Source organism: Oncorhynchus nerka, linkage group LG20 (genome assembly GCF_034236695.1).
Source record: "Oncorhynchus nerka isolate Pitt River linkage group LG20, Oner_Uvic_2.0, whole genome shotgun sequence".
NCBI lineage: Eukaryota > Metazoa > Chordata > Actinopteri > Salmoniformes > Salmonidae > Oncorhynchus > Oncorhynchus nerka.
In genome coordinates, this window is record NC_088415.1 from 78756611 (window position 1) to 78784044 (window position 27434).

At 43.7% G+C, this 27434-nt stretch overlaps 1 protein-coding gene across 1 annotated transcript; it reads left to right on the plus strand.

Annotated features, from left to right (window-relative positions):
* The first annotated feature begins 4645 nt into the window (after positions 1–4645).
* LOC115103172 (ras-related protein Rab-2A) lies at positions 4646–25128 on the plus strand. The gene is made up of 8 exons (XM_029623899.2): positions 4646–4854; positions 7990–8061; positions 9452–9519; positions 14620–14702; positions 15108–15200; positions 20660–20771; positions 21749–21817; positions 22987–25128. The coding sequence occupies exons 1-8, from the start codon at positions 4809–4811 to the stop codon at positions 23080–23082; spliced, it is 639 nt and encodes a 212-aa protein (XP_029479759.1). The 5' UTR covers positions 4646–4808; the 3' UTR covers positions 23083–25128.
* Positions 25129–27434: the final 2306 nt, after the last annotated feature.

Below are 27434 nucleotides of genomic sequence, written 5' to 3' on the forward strand. Positions count from 1 at the left end.
CACAGTGTCTCCCGACACCTCCTGTCTCAGCCTTCAGTATTTATGCTGCAATAGTTTATGTTTCAGGGGCTAGGATCAGTCTGTTATATCTGGAGTATTTCTCCTGTCTTACCCGGTGTCCTGTGTGAAATTAAGTATGCTCCCTCTAACTCTCTCTCTTTTCTCTCTTCTCTCTGAGGCCTGCCTCAGGACTACCTGGCCTGATAACTTCTTGCAGTCCCCAGTCCACCTGGTTGTGCTGCTGCTCCAGTTTCAACTGTTCTGCCTGTGGCTATGGAACCATGACCTGTTCACCGGACGTGCTACCTTGTCCTGGACCTGCTCTTTTGACTCTCTCTCTCTAACGCACCTGCTGTCTCTAACTCTGAATAATCGGCTATGAAAAGACAACTGACATTTGCACCTGTGGTGCTGACCTGTTGCACCTTCTACAACCACTGTGATTATTATTATTTGACCCTGCTGGTCATCTATGAACATTTGAACATCTTGGCCATGTACTGTTATAATCTCCACCTGGCACAGCCAGAAGAGGACTGGCCACCCCTCCTAGCCTGGTTCCTCTCTAGGTTTCTTCCTAGGTTCCTGCCTTTCTAGGGAGTTTTTCCTAGCCACTGTGCTTCTACATATGCATTGCTTGCTGTTTGGGGTTTTAGGCTGGGTTTCTGTATAGCACTTTGTGACATCGGCTGATGTAAGAAGGGCTTTATAAATAGATTTTATTGATTGAATGTCATTGTATGCTGTAGCGTTAAAGATTTCCCTTAATTGGAACTAAGGGGCCTAGCCCGAACCATGAAAAACAGCACCAGACCATTATTCCTCCTCCACCAAACTTTACAGCTGGCACTATGTATTGGGGCAGGTAGTGTTCTCCATGTATCTACCAAACCCAGATTCGTCCGACGGACTGCCAGATGGTGAAGCATGATTCATCAATCCAGAGAACCCGTTTCCACTGCTCCAGAGTCCAATGGTGGCGACCTTTACACCACTCCAGCCGACGCTTGGCATGGCGCAAAGTGATCTTAGGCTTGCATGCGGCTGCTCAGATATGGAAACCCATTTCATGAAGCTCCCAACAAACAGTTATTGTGCTGACGTTGCTTCCAGAGGCAGTTTGGAACTCAGTAGTGAGTGTTGCAACTGAGGACAGATGATTTTTACACGCTATGCGCTTCAGCACTCAACGGTCCCGTTCTGTGAGCTTGTGTGGCTTACCACTTCGCGGCTGAGCCGTTGCTGGTCCTAGACGTTTCCACTTCACAATAACAGCACATACAGTTGACCAGGGCTGCTCTAGCAGGGCAGACATTTGATGAACTGACTAGTTGGAAATGTGGCATCCTATGACAGTGCCACGTTGAAAGCCATTGTGCTTTTCAGTAAGGTCATTCTACTGCCAATGTTTTTCTATGGAGATTGCATGGCGGTGTGCTCGACTTTCTACACCTCTCAGCAATGGGTGTGGCTGAAATAGCTGAATCCACTCATTTGAATCATGACACTTAACATTCTCTTGGAAATTAAACGTTTTTAAACAAATGTCCCCCTCTCCAGCATGGGAATCTACCAGCTCATGTTTGTTGCCTAGGCGGGGCACTTGATACGGGGCAGGGGACAGGCCGTAAAAAGCGCATGCTGAGGTTTTATTTTAATATGAGAAGTAAAACATCACAACCTACATTATTTGTTTTAAGCCTATCTCAATAGTGTCCAGTCTTTATTTGTAGTTCTATTTATCAAATATTATTTTTATTTAACTAGGCAAGCCAGTTAAGAACACATTCTTTTTTACAATGACGACCTAGGAACAGTGGGTTGACAGCCTTGTTCAGGGCAGAACAACGGATTTTTACCTTGTCAGCTCAGGGATTTTAATCTAGCAACCTTTCGGTTACTGGCCCAACGCTCTAACCACTAGGCTACCTGCCACCTCAATCATATTGAGATTAGCAAATCTCTTTTTCAGAGTAGACAAGAATAGGCCTATAGGCTATGGAATGCTGACATACTACGCTACCCCAGGTTTAAACAAGAACATAGGGAGCTCTGCCTAAAACTATACACAGGTTCTATCAATCCATGTTGAGCTGGGAAATGTGGAAATTAGCAAAACAACACCTTGTAACAGTTTAGGATTGGGCATCAAACTATAAATTATTCTTCAAAAACGGAGTCAAATTTAGATCTCAAATCACCAACACCAATTCCCTATTCCCTCTCACCCGCTCCTTCCTCTGGGCCGCCGCACCCAGGTCTCATCACACCTGGTATTAATCAACCTAACATGGCCTGCACTGGATTACACAACAGCACGCAAAAAAAATGGTGCCAAGGGCTTTGTCAAGGTCAACCATGTTAGAGCTATAATGGGAGAAAAAAAATCACAGAAATATTTTGAAATAGTAGGCTAAAACATCACAGATATACAACAAATCATTGATGATATAGTGTCCAGTCTTGATGTTATTAGATTCTAGGACCCCAGAGCATATGCCTAAACTAAAATACTTTGTACCTGTTTATTCATAGGTGGAGAGTTGTTGTTCTAGCCTCTCCTTGTAATGTCCATTGTCAATTCAGTTGCTGCTATTCCACTCTGTAATGGTCCATATTACCACTCCTAATGCCACTCCTATGTGCCTTACCTTTGGCAGAGCATAGACCTTTCAGCTCTGCATTGAACCAGGGTTTGTCTTTGCTGAATGTGACAATGTGCTGGTTGGAATGCAGTTTTCCTAACAGATACCGATGTAAGATGTGACTCTGTCAAAAATCCTGAATTGTGGTATTGTCATTTTTGAAAATATCCCAATCGTTGGATTCCAGGCTGTCCTTAAATTTCCCTATGACCTCACCGGTCCATTTCCTCACCGTTTAAAACAAATGCTTGGCGGTTGTCAGTTTCTGTCTGTATAAGGGGATGAGTTGGATCATCACATGGTCAGAGTTCCCCAGGGGGGAGCGGGGGTAGCGTGGTATGCTCCTTTGATGGTGTTGTAACTGTGATCTAAGGTTTTCTGTTTTCTTGTGTGGCCTTTCAACAGTTGTTTGTAACTGTACAGCTCATGGCTCAGACTGGTGTTGTTAAAGTCGCCCAGAATAGTGAACAATTAATGAAATGGCCACCCGGAGTATTTACATTGACCCTCCCCTTTTTTGTTTTACACTGCTGCTACTCACTGTTTATTATCTATGCATAGTCACTCTACTCCTACCTACATGTACAAATGACCTTGGGTAACCTGTACCCCCGCACATTGACTTTGTTTTATTGTGTTACTTTTTATTACATTTTTAACTTCAGTTTATTTAGTTAATATTTTCTTAAATCTATTTCTTCAACTGCATTGTTGGTTAAGGGCCTGTAAATAAGCATTTCACGGTAAGGTTGTATTCGGCGTATGTGACAAATAAAATGAGATTTGAGTGCAGAATCTGGGTATTTCCTTTTCTACCATGGGGATGATGGGAGGTGGTGGTGGTGGTGGAGGAATGATACCTGTGGAGAGGATCCCTTCCCTCTGCTCAGGTACGCTGGCAGTTTGGAGGAATGGCTGCTATTCATTTGGTGGTAAGGCTGTTATACTTTGGGCTGTAACAGAGTATCAGAGCAAGATGCTCCTACTGTCAGCTAGTAGTGATTGTTCTGTGTAGTGACATGAGCGGAGTCTCTGTGCCATTTGATTGCTCCCAGGTTGGCAGACAGGCTGTGCCATTTGATTGCTCCCAGGTTGGCAGACAGGCTGTGCCATTTGATTGCTCCCAGGTTGGCAGACAGGCTGTGCCATTTGATTGTTCCCAGGTTGGCAGACAGGCTGTGCCATTTGATTGCTCCCAGGTTGGCAGGCAGAAACTTGCCCCATGCACTCTACCCTATTGAGGTATAACTCTGGACAGTCCTTCCTAAATGAATACATTTCAATAGCAGAGCTTTTATTTTGCAGTAATATAACATATGGCTGAAGTAGCTGTGATGTAAATAATTGTTATTCTTGTTCAACAGGCGATTTGCCAAGAATGGGTTTTCCCATATACATAAGAGTTTTCAGCATTTTAAAAGAAATGGCAAATCAATTTAGAAAAAATATTGAAGTAATGGTGCACTTCTGGTATCACAGGTCTGAGTGGGTTCCAGAATTAGTAGCCTGATTTGTGTATCTTCATGGTCATGTACACCACAGCAGAATATGCATTGCATTGGTAATCAACTATTTCCTGTTAAAGAGAAAATACTTACCTTGTTGTCATTCTGCTCTCCAACAGTTCTGGTGGACATGTCATGCACCCCTTTTGAGTGTCTTTCACTGACCTGTCTTTGCCCCCAATAAAATGAATATTGACATGTCATAAGGGGTTAAATAATCTGCAAGCAACTATCAAATAATGAAAACAAATGAATTTACAGCGTTAAAGGGGACCCTTTTTTAACAAGGACTACCAGGCCTACATCAGATTGTGCAGGTCTAAACAGCTATGCTATATCATGTGCACATTAATTACATGTCTTGCAAATTGTTTAGTTAATCAGGTTTAGATTTGTTTTAAAGAGTCTAAGTGACACAATATAAATTAATAGCCTACTACCAGTGGCAACTGGGGTGAATGATTGCTTTTAGTTTGCGTGGCGAGGGCGGAACGTATGACGTTTTCAGCTGAAGCTTGGAGGTGTTATTTGTTCCTTCCCGTCGAAGAGCGAAAGGAGGCTAGAAAGGGGAAGATTTAACGATTACATAGACCATTTTCATACGGTTTCAATTACACAAAACAACGGCAGAGGAAGGTTGACACAGGACCCAGTGGCCATGGCATATGCATACCTTTTCAAATACATCATTATCGGAGACACAGGTAAGCACTAGTCAATAGCAGCAAATATTGCTAACGGTAGTTAGCAAGCAGATACCTTTTATTTCCGCAGTGTTGGAGAGTCCAATGTGACGTGGAAAAGCGGAGACGCGGGAGGTGGGATGACTGACGGATTTCTCGCTTGCAAACGTCGTTAATAGCTTGTCATTAACGTGAAATAATCCTCCCCCCAAAATTCCCACCTTACATCGCATAATGTTGTGGTCAACTAGTAGCGTGTTAATTTAGCAACACATCCAACAAGCCGACTGCCTATTGTCCTTCAGTTGTGCACTGAGGGTGGGGGTGCTAAGCTAGTTTTGCTACTTAGCCTATTAGCTAGCAAGGTAACGTTAACGTTGGCAAAGTAGCTGTTTACAGCGACATAAAAAAACAGCTAGTTTGACAGCTTCTCTACAACATGGGCGTCAACACTGGCTATGTCAGTCACTTGGACAGAGTCAAGCCAAGGTTTTGGGCTGTCTGTTTTTTTTTTGTTGCGCGGTTGTAATTGCTAGGCCACAAGCACCAAGCGCCCTCCCTCGAAATGGCGTTTTACCTACTTTTTTGTACGGTTGCCTACTACGGCAGCATTCTAGTTTATGCTCGTGTTGTTAAAATGTACTTTTACACGGGTGTTATGTTAATGAGGTTAAGCAGTTCACTGTCGTTTGTTTACCTAGACTAGGCGGACTGAGTAGGTTTCCCAAATATTGTGGATGCTGCCAAAGCCAACCTACATTTTTGTCCAGATAATTTATTGCAGGTTGCATTAGAAGCAGGCGACGTATGTACTTGTTTATCAAAAACAGTATAACTATGTGCATCTTATTTGATTAGATCTGTTATACATCTATTGCTCAACCCGGATCCTTGTTGAAATAGCCCAGTAGCAGCACAGCTTGCTATGCTTATTACCCAGGGAAAACGAGGGATACTGAGATTACCTATCTCTCTGACTACAGATTGACAGTGTTTGATACTGAGAAATAAACACATGTACCTGGTTGGCATCTTAAGACCACAGGGGGAATGTTGTGATGGTAAGACTTCCATCACTTTAGTTTATTAATTGATCAATAAGGCTTGTACATTCAAAGGGTACATGCTGCCTTTTTAAAAGTACCAATTTACTGTGGTTTATTCTGTTTGAAAGTATCAGTGAAGGGAAGTGTACCCTGTTTGCAGGAAGGCCAATAACAGATTAAGCAGCATGCTCCCCTGCATTTCTCTGAGATGAAAGGGCAGAATTGTACTTGAACCAAACTATTTGCTTACAGGACCACATATCATATTGTGCTTGTTTCAAACTGGAGACATAATTTCCAACCCAGAACAGTGGTCAGCATTTGGGAGTACAAATCTGTCAGTGCATTTTTTCCCAGGCTACATCCAGCAGAGTTTTCCCCCTTGTTTTATTTGTATAATTAATAGGGTCAGGACGATACCAGTATGGCGATACTCGTTAGTATTGTGGCTAGGAAAGAAAACACAAAGGGATTACACATCAAGAAAAACAGCCCTAATGTGGAAACAAACATCATGTTGTCATCGACTCACATTTATTTTCTAAACTATAGCACACAATATTTTACATACAGTAGTTTTTTAAAGGACCAAAGAGTTTGGTCTGCTTTGTTTTAATTTCTGCCATGGAATATTTTTGCGATACTGGTATCGTCACAGCTCTAGTTGCAACACTGCAGACCTGTCATCGCCCTGGCTTCACTGGGGGCCATCATGTGACCCCCTGCAACCCAAGCTGTTGATCATTCAGTGTTTTCACATTACCCACTCACATTCTACATGACTTTGCTGTTTAGTTATGGCTATCCCAGCTGTTCAAGCAGTAAGATATAGTCTACGCTATGTGGTTGGTAACTTGGCTAGATGAGGTGATAGTTGAGAAACCCCTATCCAAAAGGAGGCATTATTTCTCAGCCTCCATACCATAAACTGTAGTTTTCACCTGAATCAAAATCCAGTTGTACACCTCTTCCTGCCCAATCAAATGCAGTTTTTCAATTAGTCATGGGGGGGGGGGGGGTAATTAGGCTAGTCTTTGATTTGGCACCCCTGTCTAATTGCTGTTGCTTTAAGATAATGACCTGACCACTAAAGAACCAGATGGACTATCTATTCAGTGCTAGAGGCTGATTGTCTAGCAGGTACACAGTTAAATGGGTGAAATAGCTTTGTTTTGTTACATCCTTCTCATGATGTCTTCTATCACCCTGACTCCCCTGCCTAGCAACGGTGGTGGTAACCCATAGAAACACTAATGATAGCCTTCTCTGGTGTCCTAAAGGTTTCACCTGTTTGCATTATAACCATACAGTGCAGGACACGTTTTCACAGGTCCCCCCTCCACAATATGGCAGTGTGTTTCACTGTCACCGTTTACTTTTTAAATTATTCACACAGGCGCACGCCACACGTTATATTTAGGTGTACTTTGTAATAAATGGAGTTAGCCGCCCATCATTAGGCTAATTATTGCATTCATTATGGTCAGTGCTACCTGGGAATATCTTTGTTTCATCACACCAAACAACCTCATGAGTCATGACATTTGTGTGTTGACATTTTTGATAAAATGTCCATCCCTATCAGGAGCTTCATCATCATGTTGACAGTGCCTCGAACACAGGTCCTCCTGAAGAAACAAGCTCGAGGAGGAAATGGCTCATCTTAACCACTGATCCAGGATCGGATAACACTATCCCACCCTGGACCATTGAGGGAATAAAACGATATCTCACCCTGAATGTGTTTTAATGCATCCTCTACCTACTCCAGAAAAAAATGACAACCAGAATTCTACTTGTTTGACAAGCCTCTTGGCTTCAGCAGGACTGACTATGAGCTTCTTTACCATTGTGTGTGTGGGTGTAGTCAGAGGGCTGTAGGGCCTGATACAGTCTGACATTTTTATCTCATTAAATTACCCTCCTTATGTACTTTTTTGTTCTCTGACACATCATATGGGATTCAACTTCTTTAATGTGTGTGTGCGACCAGATGTGTTGTTGGTTTTCCAACGTGTGTGTGTGACTGGCTAAATGATGTTAGTTATGCAGACAGAGTGCCTATTTGTTCATGTGTGTGCCTCTGTTTAACTGCATGTTTGTTTTACAGGTGTGGGAAAATCATGCCTATTATTACAGTTCACAGACAAGCGGTTTCAGCCGGTTCACGACCTCACTATCGGTAAGGCTCCTCTATATTCATTATAACGTTTAACAACGGCTGTGATTGAAATGTATCCTGCCTCTGCACTGCCTAGCTGCACTGGAGGGACCTCAATTAAATCATCTGTGCTCAGCTCAGATCTCCACGCCCAGGGCTTGGCATGAACCTTTTTAGCCATTTGTCTGAAAGCTCAGGTCACTTGCCCCTCCTCCCCCCAAAAAGGTATAACACCATGGGCCAAAAAGGTAACAAATTGAGTTGTATGATTTAATTTAATTTCACCTTTATTTAACCAGGTAGGCAAGTTGAGAACAAGTTCTCATTTACAATTGCGACCTGGCCAAGATAAAGCAAAGCAGTTCGACACATACAACAACAGTTACACATGGAGTAAAACAAACATGCAGTAGAAACAAGTCTATATACGATGTGAGCAAATGAGGTGCGATAAGGGAGGTAAAGGCAAAAAAAAGGCCATGGTGGCAAAGTAAATACAATATAGCAAGTAAAACACTGGAATGGTAGATTTGCAGTGGAAGAATGTGCAAAGTAGAAATAAAAATAATGGGTTGATGCAAGGACCCACTTCACAAAATAACATTCATTATTTTCACTGGTATTGACAATATAAGGCTGCTGGTCTCTGATCCCATGCATTATATCTCCTGCTGTTGTGGCCTTGAGCAAGGCTCTTACCCCCCACCCCACTGATATGCTACTGTATAAAACACGTGACCGTCAACCCTCCATTTGGAGAGCTGCTGGGTGTAAAGGCTTTGCTCCAATTCTGATTGGCGCAGCCTAGTTGTTTCCATGTTGTGATCTCCATATCGGACAACTTTTCTTTAGTTGCCCCGGGCAAGCGTTAATGTCACGCCCTGCCCTTGTCTTAATTAATTTCTTAAGGATTTTCATCACTCCTCTGGTCTAACCTCTGATGATGAGGGAGATGGATTTTATTTTAGCTTGCTAGCTACTTCCAGACACAAATAACAGAACACCTCACTCTTAACACAAATCAGCTCTGCTAGGGCGAGTAAAATGTTATCAAGAGAGTTAGTGACTGCACTGTGTTACTGGCAACAATTGAATTCAGTTTTTTTGACTATTTAAAAAAAAAAAATGTTTTAATGTTTGTCCAGTGCGTGTCTGCCTCCTCTACTACACTCTGTCAACTCTAACCATTAGTCAACATAGGCTTTTAGGGTGTTTCTGTGGTGGAGGCAGGGGAGGGGTTCTAGAACAGTGTTTCCCAAACCCAGACCTGCAAAATGTTTAGGGTAGGGACATCCCAAGGATTCCTTATAGTACTAACCATTCATGATTTCCATTGAATCTTGGTATTAGTGTTTTCATGCAAGTGAGTTGTAGACTGAATGTGTCCTTGTGGTGGGTGTGTCTTTCCCAGGTGTGGAGTTTGGGGCGCGGATGATCACCATAGATGGTAAACAGATCAAGCTGCAGATCTGGGACACGGTAAGATACCTGCCCTGTTTCACATTGAACAGATATGATTCTTTACCTGAACACACGATACAGTCGACTCCTGATACATGCAGCAGTGTGGAACAGTTCTCATCAGTTAAGTTGTCAACTACTGCATGCAGTTCAATCATAAAGAATGTAGTCAATGTACTGTTGAAGTGATACAGGTTCATTCTGTCAATTAAACAGTTTATACTTAGCCTATCTCAAGTGCACTTATCAGGGGTCGACTGTAATCATGATATTTTCGGAATCCTCTTTGGTACATCGGTATCTTATCAGTGATAAGGAGATTTTTTAAAATCTTGGAGTCATTGGAATCTTGTACACCTGGGGAAAATGTTTTATTTTCAACATACAGTACATGCTATTGACGTTTTGTTCAGCATGTGTATCACCATTTTGTGTCACTATGGACATGTTGCTTGCCTTGTAAAGAGAACAATGACAGAGCCCTACACAACAGCATTTGTCAGTTCGCTGTTCACATGTTTCACCCTCTTCTCAAATAACCTCAGCGTTGTAATTGTGAGAAGTTTTCTATTTTTAAATGTTTTTTTGTTGCATACTAACTGACCCTCATTAACCAGTCAACAAACGGTTACATTCTTTCCAAACAGTAAAAAGATGTGACCAGCAGAAAATACAGTACTGTGCATGCATACAAGGACCGGACATTTTTCATGAAGCAGTTAATGGAGACATGCAACAATAGCAAGCCCATCGTCATGCAGTCAAAAGGCTATAGTCTATTATTGAACATTCAACTCTTGTAATGAAGCAGCAAAAAAAATGTATTTTTCAAACATTTACCAAAATGCATTTTACAGGAAAACACTGTTTTAAACAGTACACATAATGAGAGCCGTGCCATAATGAAAATATCTGTAGCAAAAGGGGGAATCTAATAACCACTAGGATGGGTTGCTAATATGACTAGGATTGTGACTTTGGTTTCTGGACAACAAAAGTTGATGTAAAACCAATAGAACCACAGAGAAATGCTGATTTGATGTCATGAAGTCTTTTTTTCTAAAATATCTGCCTCCACTTTTCTATGGCTGGATTTCGGCTAGGCTACTTCAAAGCAAGGTAAGACATGACTCATAATATGAAGTAAAGTAAAACGTTCAGGTTTCAAACGATCACTGCCTCAAGCTCACGTTGCAAAGTGGTGGTGACGCGCTGATAGCCTGCATACTGTTGACTATAGCCTATGCACTCGAATAACAAATGGGAGGCGCGCTTTAATTACCAGTTTAGATTGAGGTGGTAGCTATTTTTAATCGTGGCCGTCAAAACAGTTTAACATGCGATTGCATTTTAGAAATGTTATATGTTGCTTAATGCCTGGGCTTACAAAAGCACGTTTCAGTCCAGTACCAGCTCTTTGAGCAGCTGCTCTAGTGCTGTCTGATGGGTGATACAGCGCAGTGTTCAACACCATAGTGTCCTCCAAGCTCATCACTAAGCTAAGGACCCTGGCTCTGAAAACCTCCCTCTGCAACTGGATCCTGGACTTCCTGACAGACCGTCCCCAGGTGGTGTGGGTAGGCAACAACACAGCCGCCCCGCTGGCCCTCAACATGGGCCCCTTGGGGGTGCGTGCTTAGTACCCTCCTGTACTCCCTGTTCAACCACGACTGCGTTGCCAAGGACGACTCCAACACCGTTAAGTTTGCTGATGACACAGCGGTGATAGGCCTGATCACCGACGACGATGAGACAACAGCCTCTCCCTCAGTGTCAGCAAGGAGCTGATCGTGGACTACAGAAAAAGGAGGGCCGAGCACACCCCCATTCACATTGACAGGGCTGTAGTGGAGCTGGTCGAGATCTTCAAGTTCCTCTGTGTCCACATCACTTAGTATCTCTCAATGTCCACACATACCAACACAGTCATGAAAAGGGTAGAATAATTTCTCTTCCCCCTCAGGAGCTGAAACGATTTGGTATGGACCCTCAGATACTCAGTTCTACAGCTGCACCATTTGAGAGTATCTTGACTGGCTCCATGACTGCTTGGTATGGCAATTACTGCCATCTGACCGTAAGGCGCTGCAGAGGGTAGTGAGTACAGCCCATTGGGGCCGAGCTCCCTTCCTTCCAGGACCTCTGACACAGCCTGGTATAGACAAAGGCCTTAAAATTGTCAGACTCCAGACACCCAAGTCATAGAATATTATCTCTGCTACCGCACGGCAAGCGGTACCTATACACCAAGTCTGGAACCAACAGGACCATGAACAGCTTCTACCCCAAAGTCATAAGGCTGTTAAATAGTTAGTCCGGGTGGCTATTGGTTAACTATTTAACAATCTGAATTGACCCTTTTTGCACTAACTTCTTTTGGACTCATCACATATGCTGCTGCTACTGTTTCTGTCCTGTTGCCTAGTCACTTTATTCCTAGCTATATGTACATACCTACCTCAATTATCTCGTACCTCTGCACATCAACTCAGGAATGGTACCCCGTGTATAAAGACATGTTATCGTTACTTATTGTTTACTTTTATTATTACGTGTTTTCTATTGTCATTTCTCTCTGCGTTGTTGAGAAGGCTCCATATGTAAAAATGTCACTGCTAGTCTGCATCTCTTGTTTATGAAGCATGTGACAAATAAATTGGAGTTTGATTTGATAGGCTATTCCGCTCCTCAAACTAGGCTCTGTATGCTGTGCACATGTGATAAATAAGGTGCATGACGACTAACACACACCGGAATTTTTAATTACATTAAATTATACAAATTAACCTATAGACTGATAAGCATGACCAGTCAAATGTGTTTTCGGTGCCTAACCAATTAGCCGTTAACCATTTAACATCCCTAATTAGGAGTAAAGATTGAAGTGTTAATTAGGGTTTCTCAGTGTGCCCTACTGTTAATTATGTGGGATTCCCTGTGCTTTGCTAGGGCCCATTAAAAGCTGTTTACATTTTGGCCAGATTTTTTTTTTTTTTTCCTTCTAGAATTTACCCAAATTCCATATTATTTTCCCCCATTTTGTTTTTCTAGGTTTCTTTTCATTGATCTATTTTGCTCTCTAAATCATACTTAAAATATATAGAACATCCAATTTGTATTTCTTTAAGTACACAACACTGCTTAAACCACATCATGAGACTTTTGAGGTTTAGGAAAAATGTTTTTATTTTTTGGGGTGTGCAAAACAAATTGGCCCTGGATTGATAAACTATCATCATATCGATCTGCCATAGGCTGCTTTTTGTAGTACATTTTTTTAAAGTTAAATTGAGGATCTTTTTGTGGAAGCCTTTCCATATCTACCAGAAGAAGCTAATCATTACCATCATCACTGACGGTTACATAAAGTGTAGGCATACACACACACACCACACACACAGGCATTCCTGTGCCGTTGCAGGAAAATACACTGATGCCGTTTGTTCATGTCATATGATTAACTTGGGAAAATGTATTCATTTCAAGTTGAATATATTGTTGAATTCCATTTAAAAGTTTGGATTCCATGATTACGTCCATTTTCTACTTAACCTGGATTTTATAGTGCCCTACTGACTGTGCTGAGGAAATATGAACACTACAGGATATGGTGATCTTGGTTTTTAGTGTAGTATTTCTATTGGCCTCTAGGGGGAGACACAGTTCTATAAATAAGAATTGAATCTCTCAGCAGTAATTCTGATGGATGGTGCAAGTCGAGGCCCTATAGGCCTTTTGGCCTTCAGACCAAGCCAGCTGCTATGTGCTTACTAGGCCACATGGCAACACCGGTGCATTTTGGTTGATGAAAAGGTAAGGCTGGAATTCAGCAGAAATAGATGCCAAGGGGGATAAGAATGGAAACCTTTGATTGGGCACTTTGGTAATCTAGCTGCCATTTTGAGAAATGACCATTTCACTTTTATATTTTTGAAACACCACTATGAATATACCCTCTCTTAGAATGGTCTGTGGCTTAGCTTACATCCCCAGACCACTACATGTTCACCCTGTCAAGACAGAGTTCAAATCAAACACAGGGCGTGGGTACCGTCTGTGTAGCTGTATCAGTGTGTGTTCCGGCGTGAGTGTGTGAGCACAGGAGGAGGAGTAGGGAGGTACTGCCTGGCCTGGGAGTGATGTAATAGCCAAAATCTGCATTTCTGGTCTTCCGGTAACCTTTGAGATCCGGCAGATGGCAGGCATAAAGGTGTCATTCATCATTTATTCACAATGGCCTCCATTAGCTCCAACGTTAGCAGCTGCCTCAGGGGGACTGTTGCCACTGACTCACTGACTGGGCCTTATTGAATTCAAATGTGCTGCAGTGCTGGGCTGCCTGGTTCTCACTCACCTGCTGCCAGGCTGGAATTGATGTAGAACAGCATAGAGTAAGCCAAGGTACAACGGCTGCTAGCCAGGGAACAGGGAAGCCATTTTATAAGCTGCTGACAATGGCATCTATCGACAGGTCTTATCTGCCTGCCTGCTGTTTTAACCCAACACTGAGTGTGGGGAGAGAGGTAGAATGTGGTATTGTGGGCTATAGTGGAACACAATGAGCCCCTTGTTTATGAGGAGTCAGGTATGGGATGCAGAGAAAGAGAGGAGCCTTTTGTACACAGTGACAGGGGTTTGCCTGTGCTCTACCTCTCTGCACAGGGAAAATCAGGAGGCTTGGCTCTCTGGTTGGGAATATCTATCGTGTTGGGAATGTATATGGATTAGGAGAAAGCTGCTGGAAAGCCTGGACTGGAGGAGTGTAGTAGGCACTAGGCAGGACATGCATGAGTAAAACATGGCTCGGGCCAGGAGTTTTTCAGGACATGGTCTCAGAAGAACCCCTGATCCTAGTAACACAGTACATCTGTGTTGGTATTTTGTCTAACACACCCTTGAGCACTTGAAGTAAGACTCCTTTAAGAGTAGTTGCTTTGTTCAGCTTACTACTACTACTTTGAAGTACTGCTGGCTCTTGTTTGTACCCTTTCTTATGGGTTACTATGCTTCTGTGCTGAACTTAGTACACACACACAGACGCTCTGTTAAAGCAAAGACTATGTCTGTTTGTCTTTGGCACTAATTGTGTGTGTGTGTGTGTGTGTGTGTGTGTGTCAGGCCGGCCAAGAGTCCTTCCGCTCCATCACCCGGTCTTACTACAGAGGGGCAGCTGGCGCCCTGCTCGTGTATGACATCACAAGGTCAGTCTGGTGGCCATTTTCTCCCCAGGTCTTATCTATGTAAACACTTTGGCCACTAAGTCTACCCTAGGATTTAGGACATGACTATTGCTCTTGACAAATGTAAAAAAAAAATATATATATATATACATATATTAGTTTGTTTAAGAGGAAAGGAAATGTTGTTTTCTTATCAAGTTCATTCAGTTTAACAATAGTTGGAGCCACTGAGATTTGTTTGTATAATACATTTTGGATGTAATTTAATCTCCCGCCCCAATGCCCTTATTTTGCTCATGTGGGTCAACTGTTGTTACAAAAGGGACCTACATTCACCTAATGAAGGACATGTTTATGCATTAGTTTACTAGGAAAGGAACATTTATTGTTCTTATGTTAAGTGTTGCTCAACTGTTTTTGTTTTAGAAGGGACACCTTCAACCACTTGACAACCTGGTTAGAGGACGCTCGCCAACATTCCAACTCCAACATGGTCATCATGCTCATTGGGAACAAGAGGTCAGATTCATCTCCCTGTCACTCATGGTTACCAAACAACCTAGTCATGGTTGTCATGGCTACTAAACAGGCTATGCCTCAAAGGTCTGAAATGGCAACCTTTCTTCATTTTGTCTTAAAGCATGGGTTATGTCAAGTCTAAATGGTGGATGCTGTGTGTTCTTTGCTTTCAAGATGGCGTAGCAGTCGGACGTGTGTTTTGTCTTGTCCCGTCCTGTATAGTGTAAATATAGTTTTTCCTCGTTTTTTCCTGTATATATTTCGTACATATTTTAATCTCACTTTCCAACTACAGGCTGAATATACTCTCCTGCAACCCGCATCACCCAATGTGGTACGGATCTGCTTTTTCTATACTTTAGAATCGGAACCCTCATCAGAAGCTAGCCAGCTAACTAGCTACTAGCTAGTAGCTAGCCACTGCTAGCGGTCTTCAACGCTAACTAGGACACCAGCGCGACATCTACCCAAAGCATATCAGACTGCTTTTTCTCTACCACATCTCCGGATTCCTACCGCAAGCTCTGAACCTTTATACCGGATCATCGTAAATAGCTAGCTGCAATCCGAGTGGCTACTCCTGGCTAACGTCTCTGTCCCAGAGCAAGCACCAGTTAGCCTGGAGCTAGCCTGGAGCTAAGCCCATCTCCCGACTAGCCGAAGAGGTCCAAAAATACCTAATTTGCCAATTGGCCTGGACCCTCTACTGCCGACACGGAGCCCCGCCGATCCATCACTACTGGTCCGCCGACATAATCGTCCGAGGGGGTTTCAACAGGCTTTTCCGCTGCGACATCGCCAAAGATCCATCTGCTGGCCAAGGCCCGCGAGCTTTCTGAATCGCTGTATCTCCAGCTCACCGCATGAAGAGGAATAAACAGACTCACCCCATCGCGACGTCCCCCAAAGGTTAACTCTCTAGCCCTCGCTATCTCCCTGCTTGCTAATTCGGCCTGCTAACGGCTAGCTTGTCAAGCTCCGGTCCGCTAACTGCTACCTTGTCTAGCTCGGGCCTACGAACTGTTAGCTTGTTAGCACAGGCCTGCTAACCGTCTGAACCACCGCGTCCCAATCACTCTCTGACCCCATTTACTTTCTATCTCTTTTTGATTTTTAATTTGTTTATACCTTCCGGAAACCTGCCTCACCCAATGTGATACGGAATCGCTATTACTTTTACTCTTATTTTTATTTTTATGACACACTCAAGAACCTCCAGACGCTAACCAGCTAACTAGCTACAAGCTAGTTAGTCATTGTTAGTTTTTAAAAACCTGGATAACACTCGCCAGCCCAGCCCCCTGCCCAACCACCCTGCCCATCCACCGCTGCCCCCTGGACACTGATCTCTTGGCTACATAGCTGACGCACGCTGGACTGTCCATTAATCACGGTACTCCTTTCTGCTTGTTTGTCTTACCTGTCGGCCCCGTTGCCTAGTCAACGCCATTTTACCTGCTGTTTGTTGTGCTAGCGGATTAGCCTCGCCTACTGTTTTTAGCTAGCTTTCCAAATTCAACACCTGTGATTACTGTATGCCTCGCTGTATGTCTCTCTCAGATGTCAATATGCCTTGTATACTGTTGTTCAGGTTAGTTATCATTGTTTTAGTTCACAATGGAGCCCCTAGACCCACTCTGCATACCCCTGTTACCTCCTTTGTCCCACCTCCCACACATGCGGTGACCTCACCCATTACAACCAGCATGTCCAGAGATACAACCTCTCTCATCATCACCCAGTGCCTGGGCCTACCTCCGCTGTACCCGCACCCCACCATACCCCTGTCTGCGCATTATGCCCTGAATATATTCTACCATGCCCAGAAACCTGCTCCTCTTATCCTCTGCCCCCAACGCTCTAGGCGACCAGTTTTGATAGCCTTTAGCCGCACCCTCATACTACTCCTTCTCTGTTCCGCGGGTGATGTGGAGGTAAACCCAGGCCCTGCATGTCCCCAGGTACCCTCATTTGTTGACTTCTGTGATCGAAAAAGCCTTGGTTTTATGCATGTCAACATCAGAAGCCTCCTCCCTAAGTTTGTTTTACTCACTGCTTTAGCACACTCTGCTAACCCTGATGTCCTTGCCGTGTCTGAATCCTGGCTCAGGAAGGCCACCAAAAATTCAGAGATTTCCATACCCAACTATAACATCTTCCGTCAAGATAGAACTACCAAAGGGGGCGGAGTTGCAGTCTACTGCAGAGAGAGCCTGCAAAGTAATGTCATAGTTTCCAGGTCCATACCCAAACAGTTCGAACTACTAATTTTGAAAATTACCCTCTCCAGAAATAAGTCTCTCACTGTTGCCGCCTGCTACCGGCCACCCTCAGCTCCCAGCTGTGCCCTGGACACCATTTGTGAATTGATCGCCCCCCATCTAGCTTCAGAGTTTGTTCTGTTAGGTGACCTAAACTGGGATATGCTTAACACCCCGGCAGTCCTACAATGTAAGCTAGATGCCCTCAATCTCACTCAAATCATCAAGGAACCCACCAGGTACAACCCTAACTCTGTAAACAAGGGCACCCTCATAGACGTCATCCTGACCAACTGGCCCTCCAAATACACCTCCGCTGTCTTCAACCAGGATCTCAGCGATCACTGCCTCATTGCCTGTATCCGCCACGGAGCCGCAGTCAAACGACCACCCCTCATCACTGTCAAACGCTCCCTAAAACACTTCTGTGAGCAGGCCTTTCTAATCGACCTGGCCCGGGTATCCTGGAAGGACATTGACCTCATCCCGTCAGTTGAGGATGCCTGGTCATTCTTTAAAAGTAACTTCCTCACCATTTTAGATAAGCATGCTCCGTTCAAAAAATGCAGAACCAAGAACAGATACAGCCCTTGGTTCACTCCAGACCTGACTGCCTCGACCAGCACAAAAACATCCTGTGGCGGACTGCAATAGCATCGAATAGCCCCTGTGATATGCAACTGTTCAGGGAAGTCAGGAACCAATACACACAGTCAGTCAGGAAAGCTAAGGCCAGCTTCTTCAGGCAGAAGTTTGCATCCTGTAGCTCCAACTCCAAAAAGTTCTGGGACACTGTGAAGTCCATGGAGAACAAGAGCACCTCCTCCCAGCTGCCCACTGCACTGAGGCTAGGTAACACGGTCTCCACCGATAAATCCACGATTATCGAAAGCTTCAATAAGCACTTCTCAACGGCCGGCCATGCCTTCCGCCTGGCTACTCCAACCTCGGCCAACAGCTTCGCCCCCCCCCGCAGCTCCTCGCCCAAGCCTCTCCAGGTTCTCCTTTACCCAAATCCAGATAGCAGATGTTCTGAAAGAGCTGCAAAACCTAGACCCGTACAAATCAGCTGGGCTTGACAATCTGGACCCTCTATTTCTGAAACTATCTGCCGCCATTGTCGCAACCCCTATTACCAGCCTGTTCAACCTCTCTTTCATATCGTCTGAGATCCCCAAGGATTGAAAGCTGCCGCAGTCATCCCCCTCTTCAAAGGGGGAGACACCCTGGACCCAAACTGCTATAGACCTATATCCATCCTGCCCTGCCTATCTAAGGTCTTCGAAAGCCAAGTCAACAAACAGGTCACTGACCATCTCGAATCCCACCGTACCTTCTCCGCTGTGCAATCTGGTTTCCGAGCCGGTCACGGGTGCACCTCAGCCACGCTCAAGGTACTAAACAATATCATAACCGCCATCGATAAAAGACAGTACTGTGCAGCCGTCTTCATCGACCTCGCCAAGGCTTTCGACTCTGTCAATCACCATATTCTTATCGGCAGACTCAATAGCCTCGGTTTCTCGGATGACTGCCTTGCCTGTTTCACCAATTACTTTGCAGACAGAGTTCAGTGTGTCAAATCGGAGGGCATGCTGTCCGGTCCTCTGGCAGTCTCTATGGGGTGCCACAGGGTTCAATTCTCGGGCCGACTCTTTTCTCTGTATATATCAATGATGTTGCTCTTGCTGCGGGCGATTCCCTGATCCACCTCTACGCAGACGACACCATTCTATATACTTTCGGCCCGTCATTGGACACTGTGCTATCTAACCTCAAACGAGCTTCAATGCCATACAGCACTCCTTCCGTGGCCTCCAACTGCTCTTAAACGCGAGTAAAACCAAATGCATGCTTTTCAACCGATCGCTGCCTGCACCCGCATGCCCGACTAGCATCACCACCCTGGATGGTTCCGACCTTGAATATGTGGACATCTATAAGTACCTAGGTGTCTGGCTAGACTGCAAACTCTCCTTCCAGACTCACATCAAACATCTCCAATCGAAAATCAAATCAAGAGTCGGCTTTCTATTCCGCAACAAAGCCTCCTTCACTCACGCCGCCAAGCTTACCCTAGTAAAACTGACTATCCTACCGATCCTCGATTTCGTGATGTCATCTACAAAATGGCTTCCAACACTCTACTCAGCAAACTGGATGCAGTCTATCATAGTGCCATCCGTTTTGTCACCAAAGCACCTTATACCACCCACCACTGCGACTTGTATGCTCTAGTCGGCTGGCCCTCGCTACATATTCGTCGCCAGACCCACTGGCTCCAGGTCATCTACAAGTCCATGCTAGGTAAAGCTCCGCCTTATCTCAGTTCACTGGTCACGATGGCAACACCCATCCGTAGCACACGCTCCAGCAGGTGTATCTCACTGATCATCCCTAAAGCCAACACCTCATTTGGCCGCCTTTCGTTCCAGTACTCTGCTGCCTGTGACTGGAACGAACTGCAAAAATCGCTGAAGTTGGAGACTTTTATCTCCCTCACCAACTTCAAACATCAGCTATCCGAGCAGCTAACCGATTGCTGCAGCTGTACATAGTCTATTGGTAAATAGCCCACCCATTTTCACCTACCTCATTCCCATACTGTTTTTATACTGTTTTTTTTATTTATTTACTTTTCTGCTCTTTTGCACACCAATATCTCTACCTGTACATGACCATCTGATCATTTATCACCCTAGTGTTAATCTGCAAAATTGTATTATTCGCCTACCTCCTCATGCCTTTTGCACACATTGTATATAGACTGCCCATTTTTTTTTCTTTTTTTTTTTTCTACTGTGTTATTGACTTGTTAATTGTTTACTCCATGTGTAACTCTGTGTTGTCTGTTCACACTGCTATGCTTTATCTTGGCCAGGTCGCAGTTGCAAATGAGAACTTGTTCTCAACTAGCCTACCTGGTTAAATAAAGGTAAAATAAAAAAAATAAAAAATTAAGGAAAGGAAAAAGTGTGAGGAAGCCATTTTTGACAATTGAGATACACCCACCCAGGTCACAGCCCTGCTCCCTGTGTGCTCGTGTCTCCTCTAGTTAATGACATATCTCCTAACTGGAAAACGTAACAGAATGAAGTAACATTTGCAATAAAACAGAGAGACACAAGACCATACTAGCATAACAGGTCTATGGTAATGTGTGTGAAATACTGAATGTGTGTGGCGTTTTCCCCAAAGTGACCTGGAGTCCAGGAGAGAGGTGAAGAAGGAGGAGGGAGAGGCCTTCGCCAGAGAGCACGGCCTTATCTTCATGGAGACCTCCGCCAAGACCGCATCCAATGTAGAAGAGGTACCTCCTGCTCACACTAAATTGTGTGTGCATTTGTTTGTTTGAACTGACACGTTTGCCTATTAATATACCCACCTCTCAAACACTCCAACGCACACATACACATCTGTTCTTCAGTGTGCTGGGTAGCCAGGCTCTCTGAGGATTTAAGGCAGGAGGAGACTGGTTTATATAACCCCTCCCCCCAGCAGAAACCCCTGATATGATTCATTTGTCTCATTAGTGTCTCCTGAATCCTTCCGATACCTCTCCTCTCCCTCAGTGACGTGTACATCGCCTACATTCATAGCCTCCCCTCTGCTCTCCTATCCTAAGTGACAGCCGAATGTCAATCAGGCTCCCATGCTACTATCGAATGCACTATATGGAGAGTAATGTGTTGAGGATAATGCTGGGTCCCTGGGTTATGCCCTGGGCCTCCATGGTCAGGTGGGGGAGCTCTGCCTCAGGCTGAGGGAAACCCATCTGTTGCTGTTAAACAATTTCATGTGTGAAGAGGCAGGGAGGTTAGAGGGGACCAGATCAGGCCAGAGCCTCTTGAGCTATACTGAGGTGCACATTTACTTTCAGATTCTAAAGTAGGCCTCCCTCTGTTGTAAAAAGCTGAATTACAGGCAGTATTTACTATAGATGGGCACCCTGGACTAGTCTCGCTTTTGAGGTGTACTTAATGATTATATAAGGCCTACCATGCTGTACATTCAGGCTAAAACTAAGCCTCTCTTTATACGTCTGCTTGCGTTGTTTGTACAGCGGAGTGACGAAGATGTATTATCTGTGGCAACAAGCCAGAGGCTAAACTCCTGTAAATCACACTCTTTTAGAACTTATTCAGTTAACGAGAACCACGTATATGGTTTGACTGGTCCAAGGCTTGATATCTTGCAGGGGAGTTTATCAGTTATTACAACGGTCACATCTAGATGCTGTGGATTTCAGCTCTGATCCTATACTAACTAGGCACTCTCTCTTTTCAGGCATTCATCAACACAGCGAAGGAGATCTACGAGAAGATCCAGGAGGGTGTCTTCGACATCAACAATGAGGTCATTTGACATGGGAGAGACACATTTTGTGTCCATTTTGTACACCGCAGCTTTGACAAAGACCATCTTCTTGACATGGCTTGACTTCTTAGATTTAAGTCATCAACTGAGATATGGCCAAGTGGTCAAATGCCCTTGCTCCCTTCGTTGTGCCCTAAGCCCACGTCATAAACAAAGTGAAGAGTATAAAACCTTGACAGAGCAGACGTTGGATAAATCCTATTGGGGAAAAAAAGGCCCATTTGAAGGCCAGAAAGTCATTGTGTTAGCTTACTCTGTTACGAAGTCACATGCTCCTAGGAGACACTGCACCCATATTCATATTTTCAGCCCCTCCACATCAGCTTATTTGTAGCGGCCCACACCCCATCTCTCTCCTCTAAAGAAAGACAAGAAGAAGCAGAGCAGGTTCCAGTCTGCAGAGCCGAGCAAAACTTCCACTGTTTTTCCCTTCCCTCTCCTTCCCTCTCTCCGCTAGCCCTGGCTGCTGGCCAGTGCATAAATTCCGCACATCCCACAAGGTTACAGCCAGCGTGAAGGAGGCGAGTCCCTGAGCAGCCGTTTGGTATGCCTTCTTTGAGAGGTAGTAAAGGGTAAAATAAGGGGGAAAGGGGGTGGGGGAAAGTGAGGCCAGGGACACGGTCCAAACCGCATCAGCTGACTGACGAGGGGGGAAGCCCTGGTCAGAATTCCCGTCGCTTGCTGGCAGGCGTCGTGAGAACCCCCCCCCCCCCTTCTCCACCCTCCTCCCCCCCCCCCCCCTTCTCCACCCTCCTCCTCTTCCCTGAACACTATAAATGTGATTTAGAACGATTGAGTTGACTTAATAGCTACTACTGCTTAAAGCCACAGCAGCACAGGCTCATATTGGAGTGATGCCTTTTAGCCACTGCGTTCTCTTCAGCCAATAAAGGACTGGAGAGATGAAAGTGGGGCAATGCATGAAAGTGCCACTTGCTGGTGTGTGTGGGAGTGATGCTTACAAAAGAGTGTGCATGTGACTGTGAGCCAAAGAGAATTTGTCACCATTGATATTTCTTGTTATATCCATTTCATCCACGCCAGAAAAACACAAACACTCAAACTCTAAATCGTCAAACCACACCTGACCATCATCACGTTCCATTTTCCTGACTAACCGTTTGCATGTTCTGGTTTTGTCTCGGCAGGCTAACGGCATTAAGATTGGGCCCCAGCACGCTGCCACCAACTCCACACTCTCCGGTAGCCAGGGGGGCCAACAGGCTGGAGGGGGATGCTGCTGAACACCCTGCCCCTCTGTCTCATACCCCCTCCCCCAACCACCCATCCTGCCCCTTGCGTTTCTTCTGGACTGGTCGGGCTCACTAACATTTTCTTAACCCCTCCCTCTACACAGCCTTGCCACAGGAGAGTCTAATTGTATACTCCATGACTGTCAGTCAAAATATACCAAGCAAAACACGTTAAAGTACCCCCGGTCCTGGGGCAAAAATGCTTGTCCTGCATTGGAGCCTGTCTGGGTTGTAGAATGGTAGGGTTTACTGTTAGTATTGTGGCAGGATACTTTAGGATAGGGTCTCATATCTATCTGTACATCAAACAGGCAGGATGCTTTAGGATAGGGTCTCATATCTATCTGTACATCAAACAGGCAGGATGCTTTAGGATAGGGACTCGTATCTATCTGTACATCAAACAGGCAGGATGCTTTAGGATAGGGACTCGTATCTATCTGTACATCTGTGAGCCAGTTGTGGATCATGTCTTTTTGACGTTTTGACTTAAAGCTGAATTGTATCGAACACTACAAGCTTGGTCATCAATTAGTATTTGAATTGGTTTCATGTGGGAGAAAGAAAGCTTTGGGAACGTGTGGTTAACGCAGAAGTTTGAAATAAAAGAGAAAAAGAAACATAGAGTTGTGTCGAGCAGCGGCCATGTCTGAAGTGAAGAAGCTAAAAGGAGAAAAAACAGGGCTGTTTTAATTCTGTATTTATCACTCACATTCTGTATATATATATATAGTAATCCTTTCTTGCTTTGGTGTATGTTGACCGAGCTAGAATTCTTTGAATTTCCTGGAAAAATCTAGACTTTACGAATAGAGCTTGAAACTGCAACAGTATTGCTAAAAAACCTACTTGGACACCATTTTACTTATAGTTTGTCCTGCCATCTGCCTCCCCCTCCCCTCGCTATCTCTCTGTGCCCTAGATCTGCTATGACTGTGTATAGAAACTTTGGCTCAATATTCTGCATCTTATCTATTTTAATGCCAAAATGTTGTTTACCTGTGTTCAATAACCACAAACCCCAGAATTTGATCACCTCTACTCTGGAAAGGGATCTCAGCTGTTTGCCTTAACAAAAAGATTGGGACAGCAGAAAAACAATAGAAAAACATAATCAGGTTGCAAAGGAATCATTCCACTAACTACATATGCATAGTCTTATACATGCACAGCACATACACAGCACTTTTTTTGTTTGTTTTACATTCAAACACGTGTTGCAGACATTCAGACATTCTCTAAATCACTGGTTCTCAATCCTGGTCCTGGGGACCCAAAGGGGTGCACATGTTTTCTTTTTGAACTTACACACCTGACTCTAATTATCGAAGCCTGATGATGAGTTGGTCATTTCACTCAGGTGTGCAGTGTTATGGAAAAAACAGAACTGTACACTCCTCTGGATCACCAGAACCAGGATTGAGAACCCCTGCTCTAAATGTGTGTGTGTATGTATACACGTATATTAAGAAAGTACATGCATTCCTAAATGCATACATGTGTACCTACATGCGCACACACAGTTGTCTATTTATACATACAAGTCTGCATGCATACATATTTTCTCTTCAGGATTTTGTTTTCCAAGCAGTCCGCTGTGGAGCATCAGTGCAGAGCAGCGTTTTCCTGTAGGTGTGTGAGTGGCTGTGTAAAGCCTTGCTTTCTTTGGCAGTGCGTTCTGTTAGTAGATATTATGGTGAACATCGCGTCTGTTGTAAGAGCGGCGCGGGGAAAGCCGAACCTGGAGTGTCTGTGACCCCCCCCCCGTTTGCTGTGTTGGTTTTTCTTAAAAATAAAAAAAATGCTATCGCAAATAATAAAAAATATATAAAATGAAATATAAATTTATGTGGAAGAAATGTGCAATGTTTAAACTTACATTTTGTCATTTCCTTTTTAGAGTTGATATTTTGCATCTCCCTATAGTACTTTTCTGAGTGTCTGTGTTGGTATATGAATGAAACGATTATATATGGATCCATACTGTATTGTATCTCTTGATTTATCAATTTATAAAGTGAAGCATGTGTGTCCTCAGAGCTGCCTGGAGTTTTGGAATTCCTGTAAGATTATGCAGCATCCTCATAACCAAAGGGGTGAACCTTTTGTTTTTTCCTCATAGCACACTACACAACTTATTCAAATAATCAACTAATAATCACGCTTTAATCATTTTAATCAGCTGTGTAGTTTTATGGCAAAAAAAATAAATGTGCACCCCTTGGGGTCCCCAGGACTGAGTTTGGGAAACGCTTGGTTCTGAAATGATCACTGCACCCTTTCCATGTATTTATCATAGTCCAAAATGGGTACCCCTACACACAGCAGTGTTCTAGAATATTGGACTGTTGGCTTTCATACTTTCTGAATATTTCAGCAAGGCGCAAGCAATTTCTCCAAATGTCAACACATTCAAATGAATAGAGGATGCATACTGTAGCCGAGTTGGTTGGGAATTGTGGGGAAGAGCACGTTTGGGCTTTGCATCCTCAGATGGTGCAGAGCTGCGAAGCTACTGTATGTCTGTGGACTATGATTTACGCATTAAAATATGAACACTAAGGTTAAAGGGGCATATGCACCCAGTACCAATTCAACTGGCTTTTTAACACACTTTGCTCTGTGTTACATGTGTTTCAGGTAGGCCTTGATACTTTACAGGTGATATTCAATTGAAAGTGTGATTTAATTTCTAGGTCTCCTATGTCTTTATGAAATAATTCCACATAACTTACTGGATATGCACCTTATTTCACCTTATTTGTGTGCTTTAGTCTATTATAAAAGAAACACTGCTCTGGGCCTGGTTTCCCAAAAGCATTCTAAGGCTAAGTTCATCCTTAGAACCATATGATCCTATAGTTCAAACAATCAATTTATTCTTAATATGCTTTTGGGAAACTGGCCCAGTGCGCAAGGTTTGTCAAATAGGCCAACAGCAAATCAAAAATCAATGTTGGGTGGGGGTGCATTGCAGTCAGATATATTTCATGAGATATATTCTTTACTCATCATCCCCATTACATCCCTTAACATTAGGATGTAACCTGAAATTGTTTTTTGATGGTAGTCACGCACAGCAACAGCTTATGATGTTATAGGTGAGATCACATGATCAAATCCTTACAATTCTCATGACCTACTTTTGAAAGCAGTAAAGAAAGGAAATGTGAAAACGGAAAAGCTTGAGTTGAACAGATTAGTGAACCCTCTGAAACGGTAGTAGTATGCCTACTGCATGAATTGTATTAACTGTTTCAAAAATGTAAGTTTGATTTTCGTGAATGCAATTCAAGTAGTGTGACCTTCACGATAGCCTTCTCTCATGCAAATTAAACCCACAAACGCGAAGGACATTTATATTTTTAAAGACATGCTCTATTAAATAATGTTCCGAATACTGCAAAATGTATAAGTGATCCATTGGAATATTTACAAGCTTATATTCATCACCACATACACATGTAAACACAAAAATGTATCCAGTCGATTTGAGAGGACATTTATTTGGGCATAGAGAAAGTGGATGCTTGCGCCTTTAAATACAGTACTCCTGTGGGGCAGGTTGTTATGCTAAGCAAATGAATGACCGCGCAAAGGACTTGCGGGTAACTTGCCCGATGATTCCTCTGTAGTGTTCATCAAGGATGAGACCTTCACACAAGTGTGGAATACATATTTCTTCATTTTGGTATATTTCTATAGAAAATGGTTGCACATGTTTAGCTTTTAACTTCGCAAAATGCAAGGACTCGAACTACTCTGAAATCCTCAGGTTGGCCCTGTGCGTGCCCAATGGACCAGGTAGAATAGGCTCTCAGGCTCGGTAGAAGAGCAAGTATTATGTCAATTTGAATCGTGAACTTGCATGATGTCCATCTCTAATAATCATAATTATTAATCTGCAGTTCACGTGGAATTATTATGAAAGTCATTATCGGGGACGAACTGATGCTCCAAACAAATAAAACCATCCACTCATTTCAGTTGATACAGTTCCATTGCAATTGGGAACATGTTTTGAACTCGTTTTGAACCCGTATGATGAGCTTTTAGAATACCATATCATTTGAGGTTGATAATTTATAGACGTCATTATCCCATGCCAAGTTCCAGTTTATAATTTGAGAATCAATTGGAGCAATTTAAAATCAACTTGATGTCCACACTGCATGTATGAATAACTCCCATAACCCTACGCCAAAATAAGAAATGAAAAGGTGCAGCTTTAATCGCATCTACTATGTTACAAGAACTGAAAATAAAGCGCACATTCGTCACAGCCCAGCAGGGTCATTCACGCGCACGCATGTTTATCCATTGGAGCCATGAACGCGCCCCCT